Raw genomic sequence first — 24,942 nt, 5'->3', positions numbered from 1 at the left:
AAATACAGGCTTTAAGGTCCATCTCACTTGCCAGAGTTCTGAACTTACTAGCAGCCCATGCAAACAGGTGAAACACCATCAGTTACATGACTGGTGTTTGTTTACAAGATGAAAGCAGAACGATGGCCGGAACTAAGACCCAAGAGAACTTTCTTTCCTGGGTCCTGAAAGATGACTCTGCAGAAGGTAGTAAATGTGTAAGGTTTTTCAAGGTAGGCAGGCGGCCTGGCTCCAAGCTCAGTTCAGTAAGCACAGTTGCAAAGAGAGCCAGCACAGTACAGGTGGACAGCTCACTGGCAACTGGGCCTTACCCAAGGAAATGTTCCTCTAGCTTTGGCTTTCGGCCTGGATCCGTGTAACGGAAACATTTGGACTGTTGGATTAGAATCTCAGGAGTGTGGTGGAGCCCTGGGGTGTGCTTTTGTCTTTTTTTTTTTTAAGCTCTGTATGTTACTCTGATGCGTAGACAGAATTGAGACCAAGTGACTTGAAGAAATGGATGCATTACACAGATTTAGGCAGTCTTTCGTAAATATTAATTCTTTTTGTCTGAAATTTTGATAAGTATTGGACAGTAGAGCATTTAAAGTTATTCTTTTTGGCAGTGATGGTAATTTCAAGAGCAAATACTGTGTAAAGTGCTAGGCATTCTAAACATTATTTGTTCTAATATAGCATTTAATTCCTATAGAAATCTAATGACATATATCCCACTTTTATGTTCATGGTATCGAAGAGGAAACTGGGTTTGGAGAGAGCAAGAGGCCTGCCTAGAATTAGAAGCTAAAATTCCAAGCTCAGTAGTTTGACTCTAGCACTCAACTCTTGCCTGCTATAACTTACCTGATGACTTTTAGCTTTTTTTTTTTTTTAATGTTTATTTATTTTGGGGTGTGGGGAGAAGGGGAGGAGCAGAGAGAGGGAGAGACACAGAATGCAAAGCAGGCTCCAGGCTCTGAGCTGTCAGCACAGAGCCTGACATGGGGCTCAAAGTCACGAAGCACGCAACCATGACCTGAACTGAAGTCAGCCGCTTAACCAACTGAGCCACCCAGATGCCCTGACCTACTTGGTATTTTGGGGCATGTAACAGAGTACAGATGTTCCATATTGTCTGTTATGCCTATTTATCTTAGTAGTGGGCAGGGCTCACCATGCTTTACAGTGCCCAAGGAGGCTAACTGGTACATGTTCCTAAACACAAGGATGTTCCATTTCTGTTTTGTAGGAGGTATTTATGGATAGTGGAGAGAGGGCTGTGACAGAATCCACGCTTAGAACAGATAAGACCCTCAACATTCTAGAGCAGAAAGCATTGCAGCAGTGATTTTGAACATTTTGAAAGCAAATGTTAACACAGGCCTACCTCAGCTTTGAAAATAAATCTCATTAAGGCATAGCCTGTCTGATTCTAAGCACTGACACTTGAGAATAAAGCACTTGCGATGAATGATTTAGTGAATGTTATCCAGGATGTGGGTAGCAGCCAATTAAATGAGGAACTATACTAAAATAGAACTTATCTGAAGCTTCTTTTCTGATCGAGAACAGTTAGTAGAGCTAGAGTTCCAGTAAGCTCATTCCTAAAACATGATAATAAAACCGTCATCTGCATAGAGGACAGGGCTTATTCTCAGGAAAGCAACAGAGGTATGCAAAGGGGTCTTGCAAGGGCGGTGGGGTTCCGGGAAGACTTTCTGGAGGAGGCAGAGGCAATCAACCTGGACTCCGAGGGACCACTGGCTTCAGACAGTGGAGGAGGTATCCTAGGCAGAAGCAACAGAATGCCTAAAAAGCAGAGTTACCATAAACAGACCGTGTGCATAAAGAGTAGGTATTTTGTGGGCAGAAAAACAAGACATCAGTTTGAAGAAAGCAGCAGGGGTCCAGAGCATGTGGAATTTAACCAGGAGGTGATGGTGGCGTACTGGAAGAGTTTAAGTGGGCAAATGTCGTAGAGAGATCACTCTGGCATCAGAAGTGAGGAGGGACTGAATAGGGCAGAGACTCGAGCAGGAGGATCAGTTAGAAGGCTCGTGTTATAGTCCACGTGTGGGATGAAGGCCTGTGGAAGTGAAGGGGAGAGGCCAGATCTATAAGATTTAGGAGACAATCTCTGGAACTTGATGCCTGGATGGTGGAGGAGGTGAAGGGAGAAGGAGGAAGAGGTCATGATGAGGAGGAACATGTTTGGGGCAGTCTCAACATCAGATATGTTATTTGAGGTGCTTGGGTGGTAGCCGAATGGAAGTGGTAGGTAGTTGCAAGGACACCACGGAAGATCTGGCACAAGGACAGAACTAGCAGAGCATGATGTCACCAGCAGAAACACAAGGCCTACAGAGTGTGCACTGGCATCTAGTGACAACAGCAAACGCAACTTGCGGGCTGCAGTGTAGGCAGAGGCAGGTTGAAGGGAGCTGAGTGGTGAGAGAATATTTGTGCATGGCAAGAGGGGCAGCTGCAGAGGGGTATATGTTGCTGAGAGGGTGTTTGTGTTTAGCTTTAAGATGAGACCGACTTGAGCATAATTATGTGCAGAGACAAAAAGGGTTTGTACAGAGGAGGAATGCGTACAGGCCTTCGTCAGCTATCCATTACTAACGTGAGATCTATCTCCAAATGAAGTAACTGTGGAAAAACACTGCTGTCTAGCCCTGTGCTATCCAATTCTGGAGACAATAGCCATAGGTAGCTTTTAAGATTTAAATTAATTACAATGAAATGAAATGAGGTTTCTGAGTTGCCCTAGCTACATTTCAAGTGCTCACTAGCCACATGTGGCTGGCTAGTGGTTGATTACTCTACTAGATAGCATGGATATGGAACTTCTCCATCATTGCAGGAAGTTCGATTGTACAGCACTGGTTTACTCCATTTTTAAAACAAAAAGTACCTGTGGCATCTGTAAGCTTAAATTGTGCAGTAGTGTAACAAAATGATTTATTTTTTTTTTTTAATTTTTTTTTTTTCAACGTTTATTTATTTTTGGGACAGAGAGAGACAGAGCATGAACGGGGGAGGGGCAGAGAGAGAGGGAGACACAGAATCGGAAACAGGCTCCAGGCTCCGAGCCATCAGCCCAGAGCCCGACGCGGGGCTCGAACTCACGGACCGCGAGATCGTGACCTGGCTGAAGTCGGACGCTTAACCGACTGCGCCACCCAGGCGCCCCCAAAATGATTTAATTCTAAAAATATAACCTAAATGTACAGTACCTTCGGGCATTCATGATCCATTAAAAATTGAAAAAAATAGGTATAAGAAGTTTGTGGGTTTCTTTTTGTTTTAATTTGGATTAAGCATCCTCTGACTTGATAAGGTATTGTCAAATTTAAGCAGCTTGTAGTTTCATGCATACGAGAGCTTTTTATTAGTTCTGAAACCTACTAACTTCTTTATTTTTTTAAAACTTTTTAAAATTTGTTTTTGAGAGAGAGAAAGCAAATGGGGGAGGGACACGGGGCAGGGGGCAGGGGGACAGAGGATCTGAAGCCGGCTCTGTGCTGACAGCAGAGAGCCTGATGCGGGGCTCAAACTCACCAACAGTGAGATCATGATCTGGGCCGAAGTTAGATGCTTAACTGACTGAGCCACCCAAGCACCCCTCTACGAACCTCTTCTTAAAATTCTGAGTGGAGCGATCCTGGGATTACACATATGCGTCACTCTTGAACATGGGTCTTACTCTTTTTCTGAAAACATTTTCAGATGAGATACCCGAAAGCTCACTCATGTCACCAATGCCATCAGAGGGAAGGGCTGCCTCGCCTCCCAAACCACCCCCTGCAGATGCCTCGGCAACTCCAGTTGGTAGAAGGGGCCGTCTGGCCAACCTTGCCGCAACTATTTGCTCGTGGGAAGATGATGTAAATTACTCATCTGCAAAGCAAAACAGTGCACAAGAACAGCCTGGTACCACTTGTTTATCCAAATTTTCCTCTGCAAGTGGAGCATCTGCTAGGATCAATAGCAGCAGTGTCAAGCAGGAAGCTGCATGCTGTTCCCAAAGGGATGGTGAGGCCTCTTTGAATAAAGCTCCGTCCTCGAGTGCCGTGGGTGCATCTTTGAATGATGCTACAGTTTCCAGCTCTGTGGTAAGTCATGCAGTATCAGTCTTGGGAAACCTTTTCTTTTTGGTTATGAGTGATAATGTGTATGTGTGTGTAGGTATGTATCTTATATACATGGTGTTTGTATGTATTTTTAGAAATTGGGGGTGTAGAAAGTAAAAATCCTAAATTTGGTAGCCTATACCAAATAAATTAGTAATTGACAACTAAATTACACTAAGTTCATACAATTCCAAGGTATATAATAATAATGGAATGATGGAGCCTCTTCTTAGTCATCAGGGAGAGCAACTGATAATTATTTTCTCTGCAGAATGCTTTATGTATGTGTATAAATATAAGATATCAAATTTCTCTGAAGGGACATTTAATAAACTAGTAGCTAAAGTTGCCTTCCGAAGGCATTTGCTGAACAAGATTGTCAAGGGTGGGTATGATACTTTTACCATATGTTCTTTTGAAATGTTTGAAAGTTTTCCCTTGCACATGAATTACATCAACAGCTTTCAAAAACAATCTTAAAAAACAGAAAAGCAAAAGAGTAGTATGTTTCTGTGCATTGTTTTAAATGTAGAGCCAGGTTTGGGAATTTGATAGAGTTGCATTCAACCCAAGCTCTGCCACGTAATTGAAAATGTGGCTTTAGACATTAATCTTGTAAAACCTTATTTTCCCATCTGTAAAATGGGAAAGAAAGGGTTATTGGGAAGATTAAATGAGACAATGTGTATAAAACCCACAGCAAAGTGCTTCGCATAAAGCACTTAATATGTTATAGTTAGCCATCAAATACATATGATTTTGTTAAATTAATACTGACTTAATTAGAATACCAAAAATATGCAATGTGCTCTAATATGCTTAACATTTATAAAGGTGCTAGTGAGATAATATAAAAGAAATTGGTTTTTAAAATAGGGAGTGACCCTATCCCTTACATGAAATTACTCCTCAATATATTATGCAGACTAAATTATATATTATAATTTAAAGAGTACCATTTTCTCCTTTTTTAAGTTCTTTTTACATGTTTTGAGAGAAAGAGAGAGCATAAGAAGGGGAGAGGCAGAGAGAGAGGGAGAGAGAATCCCAAGCAGGCTCTGCACTGTTGGCACGGAGACTGACTTGGGGCTCGAACTCACGAACTGTGAGATCATGACCTGAGCTGAAATCAAGAGTCATTTAACTGGCTGAGCCATCCAGGCACCCCAAATAGTAAGCATTTTCTAAGTTGATTTTTTGTCAAGCCTTTCAAAATGGTTTGATCTATTAGGGGGAAAAATTGTTTTTCATAAGTTTACTTAAAGGCTACTAAGCAAATAAAATTTAACTTGTTTTAAGTCTACCTTTAGATATTATGAATATTGTTATTTACCCTAAGTGTTATCATGTTTCAGAAAGCTGCTTCTTCCCCAGTGAAATCTTCTACTGTATCCCTTGCTGATGTTAAAAATTGTGAGGTACAAAATCCTGAGCTACTTCAGAAAACTCCTGTTAGTCTCCTGAAAACAGAGGTACCGAAACCAACTGGGAAGTCAACCGTGTCCCAGACAGTTGGGCCCAAAGAAGAATTAAATAGAGAAGTATGTCGGCAGTCTCAATCTAAAGACAAATCTGCAGCACCAGGTTATGTATCTTTTTAAAAATCTAGTTACTGCTGACTGTTTTCAGAATGTCTGTTCTCAGCGTTTTAGGTGTCCAGTCATGAATTGTATGTTTGTGGTTTGCCATGGCAAGTGTCTGAATGTATAAAATGGAACTTCTTCAAATCCAGCTCTAACTCATTGAATGAATATTCATTAGTGTAGACTTGTCCAGTTACTGGTCAAAGTATGTAACTTGTTACATTTTAACAACTTAAACATGGTTTTTTTCTAGAATGACCATGTAGTTTCTTTCTTCCATACTTTTTGATGGAGACAAAGCGTATAGAACTGGAAATCACACTTTAAGGGCATAATGGAGAAACGTTCTTAAAACCAAGTGTGCAGAGCAATGCTTTCCAAACTTAAATATGAAGGCACCCCTGATAGCAAAGGAAAATGAGTTGTATACAAATGACTCCACTCCTAATTATATTTGTATGTGGTTATATTGTATGTGAGTATATACATGTGAAAGTTCGAAATTCCCTATAGTAAATTGATGTTCCTAGAAATCCGTATTTATCTTGTGGGGGCTTAAACCTTCTGGCATACCCCCACATGCTGTTGGTTGAGAAACCCAGGACTAAAAAGCGTGGTTCAAATATATAGAGATATACTTTACTTTGAACAATATTCTTTTTCATTAGAATTGCTTTTGGAAAGACTTTCAGTTCAAAATTTTAACTTCTTAAAAATACAATGTCTCGGAAACAGTAGTTCATTATAAAAGAGAAGTAGAGAGAGATAACAGTGGGAATCCATTAGTTATGGGCTAGGAAAGCAGTAGTCAGTTTCCAGAGGAGCTGAAATGAGAATTTGAAGCAATAGCAAAATCCCCACATGGAATAGAACTAGTTATCCCCAATTTTCTGAAGACTTATGGCATAGATAAGAAGCCTTTTTATTATTATTATTATTATTCTTGGCTATTGGATATGCCCAGAATTTATTATCAGGCCTCAGAGATATTTAATTTACATGTTTCTTTGTCTTCTTAGTGGATTTTGTTTAAAATGGTTTTTTTTAATGTTTATTTGTTTTGACAGAGAGAATGAGAAAGAGAGCGCGTGCACACGCGCATGAGCAGGGGAGGGCAGAGAGAGAGGGAGACACAGAATCTGAAGCAGGCTTTAGGCTCTGAGCTGTCAGCACAGAGCCTGACTCAGGGCTCAAACTCACGAGCCACGAGATCATGACCCGAGCCGAAGTCAGATGCTTAAGCCACCCAGGCACACCTATTCTTAGTGGATTTTAGTTAGAGATAATGGTGTGAAGTGACATGTGGAGTCTTGGGTCAAATTGTGCCCTTTACCTGTTTTTGCAAATAAAGTTTTATTGGAACATAGCCATGCCCATTTATTTACATGTTGTTTGTGGCTGCTTTCATGCTTCAGTGCAGAGTTGAGTAGTTATGACAGTGGCCAAATGGGCCTGCAAAGCCCAAAATATTTACTATCTGGCCTTTTGTAGGAAAATGCTGATTTCTGATAGAGATAAGCCTCTTTTCATATAGTACAACCCTATCATCTTCATGATGGGGGTGGTATATATCCCATTTGTTCTACTTTTCTTTTTTAAAGTTTATTTATTTATTTTGAGAGTGGGGGGGAGAGAGAGAGAGAAAGAGAGAGAGATTAAGTGGGGGAGGGGCAGAGAAAAGTGGGACAGAGGATCCAAAGTGGGTTATGCTGACAGCAGAGGGCCTGCTGATAGCAGAGAGCCCCATGTGGGGCTTGAACTCATGAACCTTGAGCCAAAGTCAGATGCTCAACCAACTTAGCCACCCAGGCACCCCCCATTTGTTCTACTTTAAATTTTTTTTTTTTAACATTTATTTTTGAGAGAGAGAGAGACAGAGCACAAGCGGGGGAGGGGCCAACAGAGAGGGAGACATAGAATCCGAAGCAGGCTCCAGGGTCAGGTCTGTCAGCATAGAGACCGATGTGGGGCTCGAACTCACGGACCATGAGATCATGACCTGAGCTGAAGTCAGACGCTCAACCGACTGAGCCACCCAGGCGCCCCTCATTTGTTCTACTTTAAATGTACTTCATATTATTTCAAAGGAATACTGGTTTAAGACTTTATAGATTGAAGACATCCCTTGATAAAGTGAATGATCTCTAATTTTTCTTTTGGGAGAGAAGGATTTAATCCCTGGATTTTAGTATATTAGACTTGCTAAAAGCAAGATGAAATACATTGGGCTATAGAAATATAAGTAGTTGGGTGATCATGGCTCGGGCACTTGGTGGTCAGGGAGTGCTATTAATAAACACACTGTGAATCTCCAATCCTTTAGGAGTATTTCCAGTTCTGATTATGTAGTTGAAAGGTTTTCTAACTCCCACTACTCTCTTATTCTACCCCCCCCTTTTTTTTTTGAGAGTACGCTCAACCCACTGAGCCACCCAATCTACCAGAGCGCCCCATCACTCTATCTTTTAAAATTTTTTTAATTCTTCTTTCTTTTTTAAGGAACAAAATCTTATAAATTTTAGGACTTTGAATTAAATAGAATAGTATGGTAAATTTCTTTTTTAAAGCTATTTTCCTACTGTTTACTTTCCCAATGAGTATTCTAAATAGAATGAAAGCATTTTAGAGCCATTACTGGATTTTAGAACTTTTTCAATAGACATGATAATTGTTATTTCTTCTAAATGGCCTCCAAAATGTGTGTGTTTTCTGTAGGAGGAGCAGGAATTAAGCCTTTCCTGGAGCGCTTTGGAGAGCGTTGTCAAGAACACAGCAAACAAAGTCCTGCTCGGAGCACACCCCAAAGAACCCCCATTATCACTCCAACTACAAGGGCCATCCAAGAAAGATTATTCAAGCAAAACACATCTTCATCTACTACTCATTTGGCACAACAGCTCAAGCAGGTCTGGCTTACTGCTTTTAACACTATTCATCATGTGGTCTCGACATAGGACCTAGAAATCCAATTATGAATTCTGATACCAGTCTTTTGACTGAGATAAATAGCATCGTGATTCTTTGTATCACTTATTTCAAGTTAGAAATACTTTGTCTTGTATTCCATGAATATTGTGAATTTTTACCCTTAAAACTGAAGACAAGCAAAGTTTAGTAATGTTTGTATATTATTCTTAAACATACTATTGCTCTCGTATCAAATAGAGCTTTTGATTGTTTTAGGAACGTGAGAAAGAACTAGCATGTCTTCGTGGCCGATTTGACAAAGGCAATTTATGGAGTGCAGAAAAAGGCGAAAGCTCGAGAAGCAAACAACTAGAAACCAAACAGGTGGTGTAAACAAGAAATATGAAAGTGAACCTGGCACCAAAGCAGTGCTGGGATCTAACTTGGTTCTGTTTGGTTGTAAAACACTTCTTTATCCCGTCCCAATTTACTGTGCCACTTTCCACTCATAAACTCCTTCAGCATGCATTCCAACTCTGCTTTTCTCTTGTGATGTTTTCCCATTCAGTGGAACTCTTAACGTATTCACTGATGACCTACCTAAAATCAAATTTTAAAACTTCTCATCATTCAATTTATTTCACATTTCTTTTAATATTCTACTTACATGCTGGTTCTAAAGTGTTTCTCAGAATCTACTTATTTTAGTACTGATTGTATACCCTCCCCACATACCACACTTTCAGACTATCCATAATCCTTTTCAGTCACCAATTATGTCCCAAATTTCTGTTTATTCCTATATTACCTACTGTCAAATTTCATTAATCAGCCTTCAACCAAGTCCCTTCGTGTAAATTATTTTCTGCTTCATTTACATGCCTACTTGTACAAAATACTGTATTAGGATATACTTTTCAGCTAAAAATAATAGAATTATATTTAAAGTGGGTACCAGTAGAAATAGAACTATACATTTAACCAGTATACTTTGACAAAGATCTATTTAATTGATTTTGTTTTACTAGTTCTCTTGATTAACAAATCATGTTTCCCAGGGTTCTGACCTAACCCTGTTTTCTCCTCATTTGCCCTGGGGCTTCTCTTCTCTGTCCTCATGTTTAGCTTCAGCCAAGCACACAAATGCTAAGGTGCTTAGCTATGCTGTGTTCACCTCTCTCCTGAACTCCTGTCCTGGCTAGCTAGTGGATTTCTCTCTGCTTCGCAGAAGTATATTCTCCACGGAGTCTCTGTTTTCACCTAGGTCTTTGTTCTATACCTCATCAGCTAAAACAGTATGGGAGTTCTTCCTTGGCTCCTTCCTTTTATTACTGTGTCTTCCCACCTCCTCTTATTACTATATCTTCCCCTAGCATGCACACACACACACACACACACAAACACGTACACATCATTGGATGTTTTCAAAATATGTCACAAGCTGCCTGTCCTCTCTGTTTTCCTCTGCCGTTACCTTAATCACTTCCAGAACTTTGTATTGAAAACCCTGCTTCTAGTCTGGCTGTTTTCCTGTCCACCTTGCCCACTGCTGCCAGGGAAATAGTCTTATAAAGCAGATATTTGTGTATTCACTTCCTTAAAATCCTGGAAAGTTTTCCATAGCTATCATCAGAAAATGTCTCAAGTGCTTGGCTTGACATCCAGAATCATTCAGAATCTGGCTCCTCACTGCTCCTCCACATGTGTTCTTCAGTCCTGTCATGTAGACTATTTGCAGTTTCTCAAATGTATCCACGTTTTCAGATCTCTTGGCCTTTGCCTTGCTGTTCTGTCCACACAGAGTATCTCTGTGGTGAGCTCCTACTTCATTAGGAATAGGTCAAACTCTAGTCCCCTCTGGAAATCTTTGCTTGGCCCTTTTCCTAAGTGGCCCCTCTTTTTTTTCACCATGTCATCCTGTATTTACCTCGACTGGAATACTTATCTTCCTGTAATTGTTCTACCTTTGCTTTCCACCACTGTCCACAAGGACCTTATCCATCTTTATCTTTGTTTTTAGTGCTTGGATCACAGTAGGGGCTCAATAAATTTGTCCTTGAAGGAAGGAAGGAAGGAATGTGCTAATGCTTCCCATCCGCATATAGCAAGCTGTTATCTGTTATCTTAAAACCAAAACTACTCTCCTGACCCCTGTTTACCCCCCCTTTCTTTGCCTCCTTTTCATTCGGACTTTTGTAAAAGAGTTATCTCTTGCTGCTTACAATTTTTTTTTTTTTTGTAAGAGGCTACTGAGATCACCCAGGTGATGGCAGGTGTTGGACTGGAGAGGCGGGATGGTGAGTGCAGTGTAACCAGGGGGCGTGAGCCTAGAGGAGCAGGGGCAGGAGGAGAGGATTACTGAGAGCTTGGAATTAGTGTTAGAGACTGGAGAGGGGCTGTCCCTCATGCCGTCAGGGTCTAGGGGAGAGAACCACCTATATTACAGAATATTGTAGGGAAGTCCTGCCTTCACAAGAGAGCCAGGTCTGCAGCACAGCATTCGATAGTTTACCCTGTGTTCGTGCATCAAAAGTTTCTTCTAATTCGAGAGACAACACGGTCTGAAATTACATCGGGAATAAGAATGTGTAGGTTTGTAAACTGGCCCTGCCAGTTACTAGCCGAGTGTGCAAGTTGCTGAACTCGTCTGTGTCTCCGTCTTCTCATCTGTAAAATGGAGGTAGTAGCACCTAACTTACAGGGTTATTGGGAGGACTCAGGGAGGCAATGCCAAGTACTTGGAAAGGTGACTGGCACAAATGAGGCTCTACTAAGCATTAGTTGCTGTTATTCTTATTCTTACTTGATTATTTCTACTATTGCTTTAATCATAAAGCCTTTTCTGAAACAATGAATGTTTCTCTTCCATTGCCTTTATAAATGATTAAAAAAAGACTCAGAGGGATTTCCTGTTTTTTCTTTTTCTTTCCTTCTTTTCAGATCTGTTTTTGGTTCTTTGTTTTCTTGGCCTTTTACTCCTGAGTAACCATTTAGGGGAATCCTGATGCAGGAACTGTCAGTAGATTTTATAGGTGTGGGAGGAGATAAGTGACATATGGGGAATTACTTTTCTCTGTGTGGATTTCACTTAAATCAGTTTATCTAAAACTACTCTGATGTGAATTTTCATTCCTGCCTCCTAGTCTGTTAAAAGTTGTACGTCCTGGGAATTACCAAGAATAATGAACCAGCACTGAGGGCTTCTTGTGATCTAAACATGACTGGGACCTTTCACATACATTGTTTTGTTCTGAGGAAGCTTATATAAAAGAATGATTTGTGTTTGTTTCATTTAATAACATGTAAAAATAGACAAAAAAATCTATAGTTTTGAGAAATAAAATCTTCATTTCCTTTCTGCAGGAAATTCACTGTCAGAACACTCCCCTCAAAAAACACCAAGCTGTTTCAAATACCCCATCGCTTCCAGTAACGGAAAAGGTGACAGAAAGTCAAACACCAGGAAAACCTTCCAGCACAGAACCTACAGGTCAGCATTTTCCACTTCTGCTCCACTTATATGTAGCTTTCAGTCTACTGGAGTTTTGGAAATTGCATTGGAAAGCGGAAATACTGCTTCAATGTAAAAAGATAAATTAATGTCTTTATTTCTACTCATTCTTTAATGTTCAGCCATGCAATATGCTTCTTCCATAGTTCTCTTTCCAGACTCAGGACTCATGCTCTTGATGGGAGGATAAATTACTACCACTCTGTTTTTTTTGTTTTTTTGTTTTTTTTTGAGAAAGATTCAGTAATATCTGTTGAATTGTAAAGTGTGCATGCTCTTTAATTTAGCTCCTCTACAAGTGTTTCTACAAGTTGACTTCTTAAAACTAGTGTGCAAAGATGTATATACAAAGAGATGAATTGTAGCACTGTTAGTAATAAGGTGTAAATGACCTCAATGTCCATCAGTAGAAAACTGTTTAAATAAATTATGCTAAATCCATGTCCTCAAATATGTAGCTGCTTAAAAGAATAAGATAGCTTTGTATGTAATGACATTTAATATGTCAGAGACACTTAAACATTTTAGTTTTTTTTTTTAAGTCTGGTGAAAAACACATTACTAAAATTCACCATCCTAACAGTTTTTAAGTAGTAGTAGTTTTAAGTATATTCACATCGTTGCAGAACAGATCTCCAGAACCTTTTCATCTTGTAGAACTGAAACTGTACCCATTAAACAGCCACTCTCCGTTTCTTCCTCTCTGCAGCCCTCGGTAGCCACAATTCTGCTTTCTGTCTCTATGAGTTTGACTACTTTAGAAACGTCCTATAAGTGGAATCATATAGTATTTTTCTTTTTGTAACTAGCTTATTTAATTTAGCTTAATGTCCTCAAGGTTTATCCATGTTGTAACTTGTGACAGCATTTCCTTCCTTTTTAAGGCTGAATAGTACTCCGTTGTGTATATGTACATTTTGTTTATCCATTGTCTATCAATGGGTATTTTGGTCACTTCTATCTCTTGGTTATCGTGAGTAGTGCTGGGTATGCAAATTTCTCCTTGAAACTCTGCTTGGAATTCTTTTGATATATACCCAGAAGTGGGATTGCTAGATCATATAGTGGATCTATTTTAAGTATTTTGAGGAATAATTATACTATTTTCTGTGGCAGTCACACCATTTTACAATCTTACCAACACTGCATAAGGATTCCAATTTTCCCGCATCCTTGCCAACACTTGTTATTTTCTGTTTTTTTGTTTTGTTTTTTTGTTTTGTTTTTTTATAGTAGCCATCCTTTAGGGTGTGAGGTGATAGCTCATTGTGATTTTGATTTCCATTTCTTTTATAATTAGTGGTGTTGAGCATCTTTTCATATGCTTGCTGGCTATTTGTATATCATCTTTGAAGAAATGTCTGTTCATGTTCTTTGCTCATTTTCTAATCAGGGTATTTTATTTTTGTTGTTGAGTTATAGTTATATATTCCATATATTAACCTCTTATCAGATACACAATTTACAAATATCTTCCCCCATTCTGTAGGTTGACTTTTCAACTCTGTTGAATGTATCCTTTGATGCACAAAAGTTTTTAAATTTGATGTAGGCCCATTTGTCTGCTTGTGCTTTTGTGGCCTGTGCTTTTGGTGTCACACCCAAGAAACTGACAAATCCATTGTCATGGATGTTTTCCTATGTTTAGGAGCTTTATGGTTTTGAGTCTTACAATTAAGTGTTTAATCCATTGTGAGATAATTTTGTATATGGTATCAGATAAGGTTCTAACTTCATTTTTTGCATGTGCATATCCAGTTTTCCCAGCCTCATTTGTTGAAGAGACTGTCCTTTCCTCACTAAATCATCTTGGCAGCATTGTCAAAAATCATTTGACCATACATGTGAGGTTTTCTTTTGTGGCTCTCTTGTTCCCTTGGTCTGTGTTTGTGCCATACTGTTTTGATTACTATAGTTTTGTAATATGTTTTGAAATCTGGATACGTCAGTCTTCTAATTTTGTTCTTTTTCAAAGGTATTTTGTATATTCAAGATTTATTGAATTGAAGCTCCATACGAATTTTAGGATGGACTTTTCTGTTTCTCTAAAAAATGCTACTGGGATTTTGATGAGAATGCATTGAATCTGTAGATTGCTTTCAGTACTATTGACATCTTGACACTATTAAGTCTTCCAATCCATGATCATGGGGTGTCTTTCCAGCTATTTGTGCCTTATTTAATGTTTTTAAGCAATGTTTTGCAGCTTTCAGTGGACAATTATGTCACCTCCTTGGTTAGGTTTTTTCCTAAGTATTTTATTCTTTTTGATGCTGTTGTAAATGGGATTGTTTTCTCAATTTCCCTTTCAGATTTTTTTTTGTTAGTGTTCAGAAATGCAAGTTGATTTTATATTCTACATCTTTGCTTAATTTGCTTATTCTAACGGGATTTTTTGTGGAATGTTTATAGTGTTTTCTACATATAATATCATACTATCTATAAACAGAGGTAATTTTACTTCTCCTTTTCAAATCTTGATGCTTTTTATTTCTTTTTCGTGCATATTTTCTCTGACTAGGACTTCCAAAGCTATGCTGAATAGAAGTGGTGAGAGTGGGCATCCTTGTCTTGTTCATTATCTTAAAGGAAAAGCTTTTGGTTTTTCACTACTGAGTATCATGTTAGCCAGTGGCTTTTCATTTGTGGCCTATATTCTGTTGAGGTAGTTTCAGTTTCCTTCTATTGCTAGCTTATGAAGTGTTCTTATTGACACTTTTTTCTAAAAAGTGAAAAATAAAATGCATGCATAGTATGACGACCTTCTGATAAAACAAAAGGATATAACATTTGCATACATACAGGGGAATTGGAAGGACAAATAGCCTGGTAATATTGGTGTCCCCTTTCTCTTGTTGGGGAGGAAGAGAGACGGGAACGTTAAGAGAGGACAGTTGTCTTGGGGGATTCTCTATACATTTTTAGATCTGAAATGCATAGTTTTATGATCAGAAAAAAGAATACAAAACATATCTTAACTGAAAAATTCTAGGTTCCTACATATAGTAATATGGTTTTTCTTAAAATTTTTTTTTAGGTTTCACTGAACGTAAAATGACGAAGTCTAGCCCTTTGAAAATCACATTATTTTTAGAAGAGGATAAGTCTTTAAAAGTAACATCAGACCCAAAGGTTGAGCAGCAGACTGGTTGGTTTTTATGCTTTATTTCCTATTAATTCTGAACTCACTATAAGATATAATATATTGGTAGAAGCACATATTCAAATATATAATATTCTATATTTCAAAATGTCTCATGATTCTGTAATATTCTCTTTTTTTAAAGAATATTTTTAAGCTTATTTATTTTGAGAGAGACAGAGACAGAGTGAGCAGGGGAGGGGCGGAGAGAGAGGGAGAATCCCAAGCAGGCTCTGTGCTGCCAGTGCAGAGATGTGGGGCTCAAACCCATGAAACTGTGGGATCATGCGTGACGTGAGCTGAAACCAAGAGTCAGGCACTTAACCGACTGAGCCACCCAGGCGCTCCTCTTTCTCTCTCTTTTAAAAAATTTTTAACGTCTTTATTTATTTTTGAGAGAGAGAGAGGGAGAGAATGAGGCGGGAGGGGGGGCGGGGGGCGGAGACACAGAATCCAAAGTAGGCTCCAGGCTCTGAGCTGTCAGCATAGAGCCCAACATGGGGCTTGAACTCACAAACCATGAGTTTATGACCTGAGCTGAAGTCGGACACTTAACCGGCTGAGCCACCTAGGCACCCTTCTCTCTTTTTTTCACTAGGAAATATTCTACTTCCACAAAGAGATAGCACTGTTAACAGTTATCTTAGGTCACAGATCCCTGTGAAAATCTGATTAAAGCTATCACTCACTTTCATAGGGAAAGGAAATGTATTGCCCTTCCACACTCTTTATATACTGTTAGGGAGGTTAGTGGTTCTTGAAGGTTATTTGGGAACCCTGCCTTAAGTGCTGTTAATATTTTCCTATTATTGACAGCCATGTGAAAAGGCATTCCCCAAAAAACAAAAAGAGTTACTCGAAAGAACATTTTTTTGTAAGTCTGAAGTTTCTGGCTATTATCTTGTCGTTCGCATTCTTAGTTAATATTCTTTCTTAAATCCAAGGTGTTTAGTCAGCTTTTGACAGTTCCAACTTTCACTGCTTTGCTGTTTATTTAGTAAGCACGTGAACGTTAGGTCTGCTCTGCTATCCCTTTAATTCTTAAAGGTCTGAGTCACAGAATCACCTCCTGAAATCTTTTTCAGAAGTGGTACGTGAAACTGAGATGAGTGTGGATGATGACGATGGTATCAATAGTTCAAAAGTAATTAATGACATCTTCAGTGATGTCCTGGTGGAAGGTGAGCTGGACATGGAAAAGAGCCAAGAGGAGATGGACCACGCAGAAGCAGAGAGCGCTGAAGAACAGGAAGATGCACTGAACATCTCCTCCATGTCTTTGCTTGCTCCGTTAGCACAGACCGTTGGTGTGGTAAGTCCGGAGGTAAGAAAAGATTAAATGTCAACAGGCCCGGGACACAAAGAAACAGCAATCACGAGATCCCCTTTTTTTTTTTAAAACTTTTTTTTTTTTTAACGTTTATTTATTTTTGGGACAGAGAGAGACAGAGCATGAACGGGGGAGGGGCAGAGAGAGATGGAGACACAGAATCGGAAACAGGCTCCAGGCTCTGAGCCATCAGCCCAGAGCCTGACGCGGGGCTCGAACTCACGGAGTGCGAGATCGTGACCTGGCTGAAGTCGGACGCTTAACCGACTGCGCCACCCAGGCGCCCCTCGAGATCCCCTTTTGTTTGAGTTGGTACATGGGGATTTGGCACTCTGTAGCCAGGGGGATGCTGGAACTCTGATGTCAGTTCTCATAAAAGAGAGCTTAAAATGCTTCAGTGGTTTCCTGTGACCCTGGATAAAATGCAAACTGTGACATGGTTTACAAGGTCAGACATTTGGGCTCAAATCCTGGCTCTGCCATTGGCTGTTTATTGGCCGGGTTATTTAACCTCTTTGCCACAGTTCCCTCACCTGTTAAGTGAGGTTAAAAGTAGTGCCTATATCATGGGGTTAATGTGAATATTAAATCACTAGTATATTAGTACATAGCACCAGACAGACAAATAACATTTATTGGGAGCCAACTATTGTTTTTAGCTATCACCCTAAATTGAATAGCTACAGTTTGAGAAATTGATTGAATTAGAAAAAGTTTTTAAGAGAGTTATAAGTGCAGGTTTTAGCTGTCTTTGAACTTTTATTCATTTACTATTTAGGGAACTTATTTTTTAGTTTGCCTTTGTTTTTATGATGCATCATAAATCAGCTGACTTATTGGATCTTCATTTCCTAATAATAGAGCATTTATTCAATTCCTCAGAGTTATCACTTAGAATCAGTGTCCTCCATAAAATCTACTAATACCTGATGTGCTTCATTGCAGAGTTTAGTTTCCTCACCTCGATTGGAATTGAAAGATTCCAGCGTAAGTGATGAAAGTCCAAAGCCAGGGAAATTCCAAAGAACCCGTGTTCCTCGAGCTGAGTCAGGTGATAGCATTGGTTCTGAAGATCGTGATCTTCTTTATAGGTAAGCATGTTTTCAAAAGGCATTCACTCACTAAGGGTCATAGTTTAGATTTATAACTTATAATGTTATTAATAATTCACCTGTATAAAACTTTGGAATGACTTTTGTCAGCCTCTCTTTTACCAAATGGCATTTTCCACATGTTCACTAAAAGAGAGTGCTCAACGTGTTGCTGGATTTCTAAGAGTATACCTTATTTCCTGAAGCATTGATGCGTACAGATCTCAAAGATTCAAAGAAACAGAACGTCCTTCAATAAAGCAAGTGATTGTTCGGAAGGAAGATGTTACTTCGAAGTTGGATGAGAAAAAGAATGCCTTTCCTGGTCAAGTGAACATCAAACAGAAAATGCAGGTATGTACTTCTGTGGAAAGGAGACTTGGAATGTTTTCTGTACTAGATCGTACACTTCTTAAGGACAAGGGCCCAGCCTTATTCATCTCCATACCCTGAGTGAGTAGAACAGTGTCTGACACACTGGAGCTCAGTAAATCACTCTTGAATTCATTGTAACTTGAGAAAGGTCCTCTTTGTTGGGCAGGTTGGAAGCTTGTTTGATATAGCTGAAACATTTAAACACGTTTGTCATAAATATCCTTAAAGTATAACTTTCATTTTGCTCTTAGAGGTTCTTTGATGCTAAGGAAGTCATGTACAACATACATGTAATTTAAATAAAATGAATCAGATAATTTCTACATCTTTACTTTGTCGAACATAGCCCCGAGTATAATTTTTATTCAGTATGAGTTGAAAGTCTTTTCATAAGAATGTTTATAGTGTAATTTTTATAGCGTGTTGAATGTTTTTGGTGCATAGTCCAGACACTTGAACAGTGAAACAATTTCATTTTGACTTCACTCTCTGGATATTTTGGAAATTATCCAACAGGATTCGTTACAACTGAAGTTTTAAATAAAGTGAAAATGGTGATAAAAAAAATGTGAGTTCTTTTTCTCGTTTCATTGGTTTCCCTAGGAACTCAATAATGAAATAAATTTGCAGCAGACAGTAATCTATCAAGCCAGCCAGGCTCTTAACTGCTGTGTTGATGAAGATCACGGAAAAGGGTCACTAGAAGAAGCTGAAGCAGAAAGACTTCTCCTCATTGCTAGTACGTGTGATACACCTGAAACCATTCCAACAGAATTCCAAATCAGGAAAGACTTATTTTGTCCAGGATAGTTAGAAATCTCTATTTTAAAGAAAGGGCTTTTTCTGTTTTAGTTGATCTGTGTTTCTGTTTGTTTGTTTCTTACAACATTTGTGAATACTCTACATGTAAAATAAAATGTAGTTTGCATGAAAGGTGAAAAGAATTGGAATGCAGTTGAAGAAATGCAGTTTTGAAGTATGCGAAAAATGAATATATGAATGTCTCTCTCTCTCTCTCTCTCTCTCTCTCACTTGTCTCCGCACCTGGCTATCTACATGTAGCTAAAAAAGTCTGTGAACTTTGTGGTGTATGTGTAGTGGCAGATGACAGGGCATGTTAGGGTGGAGAGATTATACCATACAAGAAAACTGGCTGCAAGTTCAAGCATTAAATTATAAAGATTTGGTAAACGGATGAGCAGTCAAGGTTTTACCCAACCACCCACCACCTGCTTGTACAAAGAAGTACTGATCTTGTCTTTGATCTTACGTACATTTGCCGCATCGGTGCATTTTCTTGAATTGGTCTCATTTAGAGACAGATGCAGTTTTAATATTTGTGACATTGCATATTTTTACATAGCTGAGAAGAGAACACTCTTGATTGATGAGTTGAATAAATTGAAGAACGAAGGGCCCCAAAGGAAGAACAAGGCTGGTCCCATATCCCCAAGTGAATTTGTCGCATCCAAGGGATCAGTTACTTTGTCAGAAATCCGCTTGCCTCTAAAAGCAGATTTTGTCTGTGGTACAGTTCAGAAACCAGGTATGGTGATTTTTATTTTCACCGCTTCTAGATCCTTTGTTAAATTATGAACTTACCTAGGCAGGAATGATGCAAATGTGAGCAAGTAGAGCATGCAAAAGAATGTGCAGCTTGTATCTTGGGCCTTTAGTTCTTTGATGGAAGATCTGTGCATTAAAAATAACCAAGGGAAGATTTCATACGTGGTTGCTGATCCACGTGGTGACAGACATGGCTCTAACTGAAAGCAGGGCTGGTTAAACATAGCTTCGAGCATGAAGCATTTCCTAAGATGAGATGATCTTGACACGGCAGATCATTCAACTTTCATTATTTAATTTGTGGAAGTATGGGGACATCTAAGAGAACCTATTTTACTTATTCTTTTCTGTTTTAAACCCATCCCCCAAATCTTGGATGATTGGTTCAAGAGGTGAAGATCACCACCACAGTGAAGATGGTTCCATTGAAATTGTATCGCCTTTGTCACTATAGATTGAATAAGTATAAACATGTATTCTACGAAAAATCATAGCAACGTGGGTAAAGGAGAGTATGGCACCAGGATCTGAAAACAGGGCAGGGTAATTATAGCAAGCTTAATAAAGTTTCATTAAATTTTGGTGAAGTTATTTTAAGATTCCTTTAAATCTTCATTTGCATGGACCTTTCTCTGAGGGAAAGGAGGGCTAGACATAGGTGAGAAGCGAATTTGAGGTACAGGGAAAAGAAAGAATGGAGATCTTTAAAAGTTGAAGCATCATTGTAGGGAGGAGGTGACTTAGGTTCTGATTATTGCTGTTGTCTGATTTGGATGTGGTGTGGAAGAAATCTATTGGTAACATAGTATGTACCTTGAATATGTGGGTATTCAATGACAGATAGTGAAGGAACAGTTTATGTTTTTATTAGAATTTATCTCTAAGTAACTTTCACAGAAATGTAGTATTTTATTTTTGCAATAATACACCCTAATTTTCTTTTTGAGGAATATACTGTCAGCTAAAGAATTAGTCAATAGGTAAAATACGAAGTCAGCAGAAATTGAGGGATTATGGAGTGGCATTATTTCAGTTCACATAAATAATAGGAAGAGATCTTGCCTGATGCTTATTGATGATGATTATGACTGCTTATATGTCTTACTTAGCTTTTTGTGTCTAGAAAGTTGATTTTAGTAATTTTTACATACATTATATAAATTAGTCACAGTATTACTTTATTCCTTTGGTTTTCCAGAATGCTGATTAGCTAAATCTGATTTTGCTTGTGCTTATTGTGTAATGTGATTACCTTTTGCAGATGCAGCAAATTACTATTTCTTAATTATACTAAAAGCAGGAGCTGAAAATATGGTAGCCACACCATTAGCATGTACTTCAAATTCTCTTAATGGTGATGCTCTGACATTCCCTACTACATTTACTCTGTAAGTAAATTATGCTTTTGCTGGTTCAAACACATTTTCTTTTAATGGAGTTAGTACAGATGGAATGTATAGTCTTTGAAATACAGTATGTTCATTCTCATGTGGACAAATAACTGTTTCAATTTGTTGGTTTAAATCTTTTACATGTTTCTGATATTTCTTTCCATTGTGTAGCACATTTAGTCCATGTGAATATATGTATTTAATGTTTTGACATATACATAAAACATAAATACATGCATAATATAATTAAGGCCTATATTATATATTGTATAAATTAATACATACAGGGGCACCTGGGTGGCTCAGTCAGCTGAGCATCTGACTTGAGCTCAGGTCATGATCTCACAGTTCACGAGTTCGGGCCCCATGCTGGGCTCTGTGCAGACAGCTTGGATCTTAGAGCCTGCTTTGGATTCTGTGTCTCCCTCCCTCTGCCCCTCCTCTACTCACTCTCTCTCTCTCTCTCTCTCTCTCTCTGTCTCAAAAATAAAAAAAAAATAAGTAAATATAAACATATGTATAAGATCTAGACCTTAATATTTTATTTATGTGCTTTAAATCTTATAATGTACTTAATATTCCACCTCGGTGAAAAGATGTATTTAGTGTCACAAATTTATTTTGAAAATACAGAGTCAAAATCCAGCTAGAAAAAAATTGTTTATTAAAGACCTTGAATTGTAAAATACTGAAGAAACTATTTGACTTGTATTATAGTAAAAGTAGACTTTTCTTACCAATTTTTATGTTCTTTAAGGGTTTGTAACTACTGCCTGTAGTTAAAAACACTGTGAATTCCTTTACTCTCGGGATCATGTAACAATATTAGTGGCATCATTTTTAATGGCATAAGTGTGTGTTTTCCTTACAGTTTTATTTAATGATTTATCTTCCCAGGCAAGATGTGTCCAATGACTTTGAAATAAATATTGAAGTTTACAGCTTGGTAAGCAGTGAAAGCTTTGTAAAATAACCAATATTATGTTTTTCTTAGACATATTAGATCTTAAACTAATTATGCTTTGGGTTTGTGTGTAGGTACAAAAGAAAGAACTCTCAGGCCCTGATAAGAAGAAAAAGGCACACAAGTCCAAGGTGAGAAGGAAAAACCCAGGAAAAGGATCATCAGAGATAATACATATATCAGTTTTTAATTTCTCTACATTTATTTGACAGCCAGCTTTCATATCCTGTGTAAATGTTTCTCAAGCCTTTTCCCTGAGCTCTTGCCTCACCAAGTTCTCAGTTCACCAGTACTTGTGCGGGCATAAGCCGTGAGAACTTGTAGGGTGGTATTTAGCCTTCCCAGTCTTTGGTCTTTAGTGCTTTTTCTAACATCACTTAGAAGAATTTTACTTTAGCTCCAACGAAAACAGGAATGACAGTATGGAGAAAGCCTTAATAGAGGACTCAAGTATAAATGTATTCACATTTAAGAATTATTTTCTATGTGGGAGTATCTCAAGGTTGGTTAGTTTTAAGCTCTGAATCATAATGTTTAGCAGTAAATATACTGTTACCTTTTCTTCTAGGCTATTACTCCAAAGCGACTTCTCACATCTATAACCACAGTAAGTAAATCTTAAAAAATTTAGCTCCCTTGAGAAATTTTCATTTTACACACACGATTGTAAATTGGTTAACCATTTCTAAACTCTTAGCACTGTGGAAATCTTTAAAATATACTACTGGGGAGAAACATCTGATTATTTAAAGAGGAAAAGATAATATTTTCTGAAATGTAGCTTTTGCATTTCATTTTACTGTTTAGTATCTAAATCTTTGTATTGAATAAAGGAAATAACTTGTGTTTCTTCTTTACACCGCTTTTGTTTTAGAAGAGCAGCCTTCATTCTTCAGGTGAGTGGATCTGGAACTATTTCCAACACTAGAGTCAGTAAATGAGCTAAGCAACCACACACGTGCTTTATGCACACAGGCGTCCTGATGAGCGTGCACCTTAGTCTCCTTTGAATAATATTTTCGGTGTGGTTTCTGGTAACACATAAGACGGCTGGGCAGAATAGCATGCTGTCAGATGTCACCATGGGCCGCCAGGCATCACGTTATATAGGCTCTAGCAGGCAGTACCGTATGATAGCAAGTCACTTGGCCATAGCTGCAGCCAGTGGCATCACTCTTCACCCCAACTTCTGTTGTTCTATAGATTGGTTTTGTGCTTTCCACACTGTGGACTTGACCTCATTTAACTTTGCTGATCATGACTGGCATTGTATCGTGTCAGAAAAGCATCTTTCTAGTTCCCAGGAAGTTGTGAAAGGCATTCTCTAGAATGGCTTTAGGCCTGAGTTTTCCAAAGGGGATTAGGATGGAGCTGGTTTTAGTCCTTCCTTTGGGCTTCTGGTCTCTTCTTGGCACAAGAGGGTAACTAAGAAAAACTGCAGATATAGTCTCTGCTGCTAATTATATCATCCTAGACTAGAGCAATGAAGTCTTTTCACATCTCTTTTAGGAAAATTGCTTTTTTTGTTGTTGTTTTTGTTTTTAGGAAAATTGTTTTATGTGCACATTTTTAAGTTCTGTGTCTTAAACATACAGCCATCCCAAAGGAATGATAAGGAATGTCTATACTGCCTCACCTAAGTTAATTTAAAGTACTTAACAGTTTTTTTTCATTTTTTAAAAATGGAGGAAAATGGCAGTTTTCTCTGTGATGACTTAATTTAATTCTTTTGGGGTGAGGTGAAGAATTGTTACTTATACTTGCAAAAATCACTCTGGACTCACCTTCATTTCCTTTCTCTCCAGTCATGGCCAGTCCAGGTGGTCTCCATGCTGTGCGTACCAGCAACTTTGCCCTTGTTGGGTCTTACATACTGTCATTATCTTCAGTAGGAAACACTAAATTTGCTCTGGACAAGGTAATCCAAATGTATTTATTTATTTACTTTTAGACAAATTAGGTCAGTAGAAATGCCCCAACACTTTCAAGTATTTTAAACCTACATTCTTGATGTTGCAAGTATTTCTCTCTCATCTCTTAATAGTTAAATCTTCAAAGTAGTGTATAGTGATTTATTCTAAATGTTACTTCTGACCACACAAGTATGTATTACTTCTTGCATGTTAAGCTTACAGTTTTAACCATAATAACTTGCCCATTTGAACCAGTACTTTGAAATGAATACTATTTTATAGATTTAGTTTTGACAAGATAGGGAAAGATAGGTTAATTTCTTAGAAAAGTACTCATGAATCTAAGGGATTTCTTTCCCATACTTTCCTCCCCAAATTAAAAGCTTCATCATTCAGATCTGCGTTCTGTCGCTATTGAGTGCTTTTTCACCATAAGGTGATATGACTAAACTTTTAAAATAGCCAACAAGACCATTTTAAAGAGTGGGAGAACTAGTGGCAAACTTTGGTCTTTGGGCTGACACCTGTGGTATAATACAGAGGTATTTTTAAATATTTTAAGAGATTTTCCTAGTCAGAATATGGAAGTGAGGAAATATAAAAATTAGGAGGCCTGGTTCCTCATGTTGGCCCTGCTAGTAATTTCCTTTTTAACATGGAGCAAAGTCAACTCATTTCTCCAGGATCTTGTTTTCCCAGCGGAGAATATTAGGTTAGATTAAAACAATCCAACTTTAAAATTCTATGAAACATTTTTCTTTTAGTTGATAGACATAAAACAGACTACCTTTGAAATTTTGATTGTTGTTAATGCATATGTATTTTATCTTAACATGTTAATTTTTAAAACTTTATATAACTTTTTATTTAGTAATTCAGGTAGTTTAACAAATTGAGTGATCTTGGGTCTTTTATTTTGTGTGTTTTAGATAAATTATGATGTAAAAGAGCGAGAGCTACTGGGCTATATGTTCCAGGAAAAGGTTGCCATATTTTCTTTGCTTGAAACTAATGAGCTTAAAAAATCAATCCTTAATTTTTGGCTCAAATGTAT

General features: G+C 38.2%; 1 protein-coding gene across 5 annotated transcripts in view; it reads left to right on the top strand.

Moving 5' to 3' along the window:
- Positions 1 to 24,942, top strand: part of ANLN (anillin, actin binding protein) — a 47,378-nt gene that overhangs the window by 9,259 nt on the left and 13,177 nt on the right. The window contains exons 4-21 of one of the 5 annotated variants that reach the window (XM_086692591.1): positions 3,712 to 4,097; positions 5,471 to 5,699; positions 8,414 to 8,604; positions 8,882 to 8,989; positions 11,969 to 12,095; positions 15,154 to 15,264; positions 16,344 to 16,570; positions 17,534 to 17,679; positions 17,886 to 18,033; positions 18,658 to 18,793; positions 19,418 to 19,600; positions 20,882 to 21,008; positions 21,909 to 21,957; positions 22,050 to 22,106; positions 22,544 to 22,582; positions 22,850 to 22,871; positions 23,781 to 23,893; positions 24,818 to 24,871. In XM_086692591.1, coding sequence (XP_086548717.1) covers positions 3,712 to 4,097; positions 5,471 to 5,699; positions 8,414 to 8,604; positions 8,882 to 8,989; positions 11,969 to 12,095; positions 15,154 to 15,264; positions 16,344 to 16,570; positions 17,534 to 17,679; positions 17,886 to 18,033; positions 18,658 to 18,793; positions 19,418 to 19,600; positions 20,882 to 21,008; positions 21,909 to 21,957; positions 22,050 to 22,106; positions 22,544 to 22,582; positions 22,850 to 22,871; positions 23,781 to 23,893; positions 24,818 to 24,871 — 2,453 coding nt within the window. Of the gene's footprint in view, positions 1 to 3,711; positions 4,098 to 5,470; positions 5,700 to 8,413; positions 8,605 to 8,881; positions 8,990 to 11,968; positions 12,096 to 15,153; positions 15,265 to 16,343; positions 16,583 to 17,533; positions 17,680 to 17,885; positions 18,034 to 18,657; positions 18,794 to 19,417; positions 19,601 to 20,881; positions 21,009 to 21,908; positions 21,958 to 22,049; positions 22,107 to 22,543; positions 22,583 to 22,849; positions 22,872 to 23,780; positions 23,894 to 24,817; positions 24,872 to 24,942 lie in introns of all 5 variants that reach the window. The other 4 variants (XM_086692581.1, XM_086692576.1, XM_086692604.1 and 1 more) reach the window with 4 other exon arrangements.

This window comes from Puma concolor, chromosome A2, assembly GCF_028749965.1.
Source record: "Puma concolor isolate L17-30 chromosome A2, mPumCon1.1.hap2, whole genome shotgun sequence".
NCBI lineage: Eukaryota > Metazoa > Chordata > Mammalia > Carnivora > Felidae > Puma > Puma concolor.
Note: the sequence above shows the minus strand (reverse complement) of the source record. Positions and strands in the feature narration are given on the sequence as shown.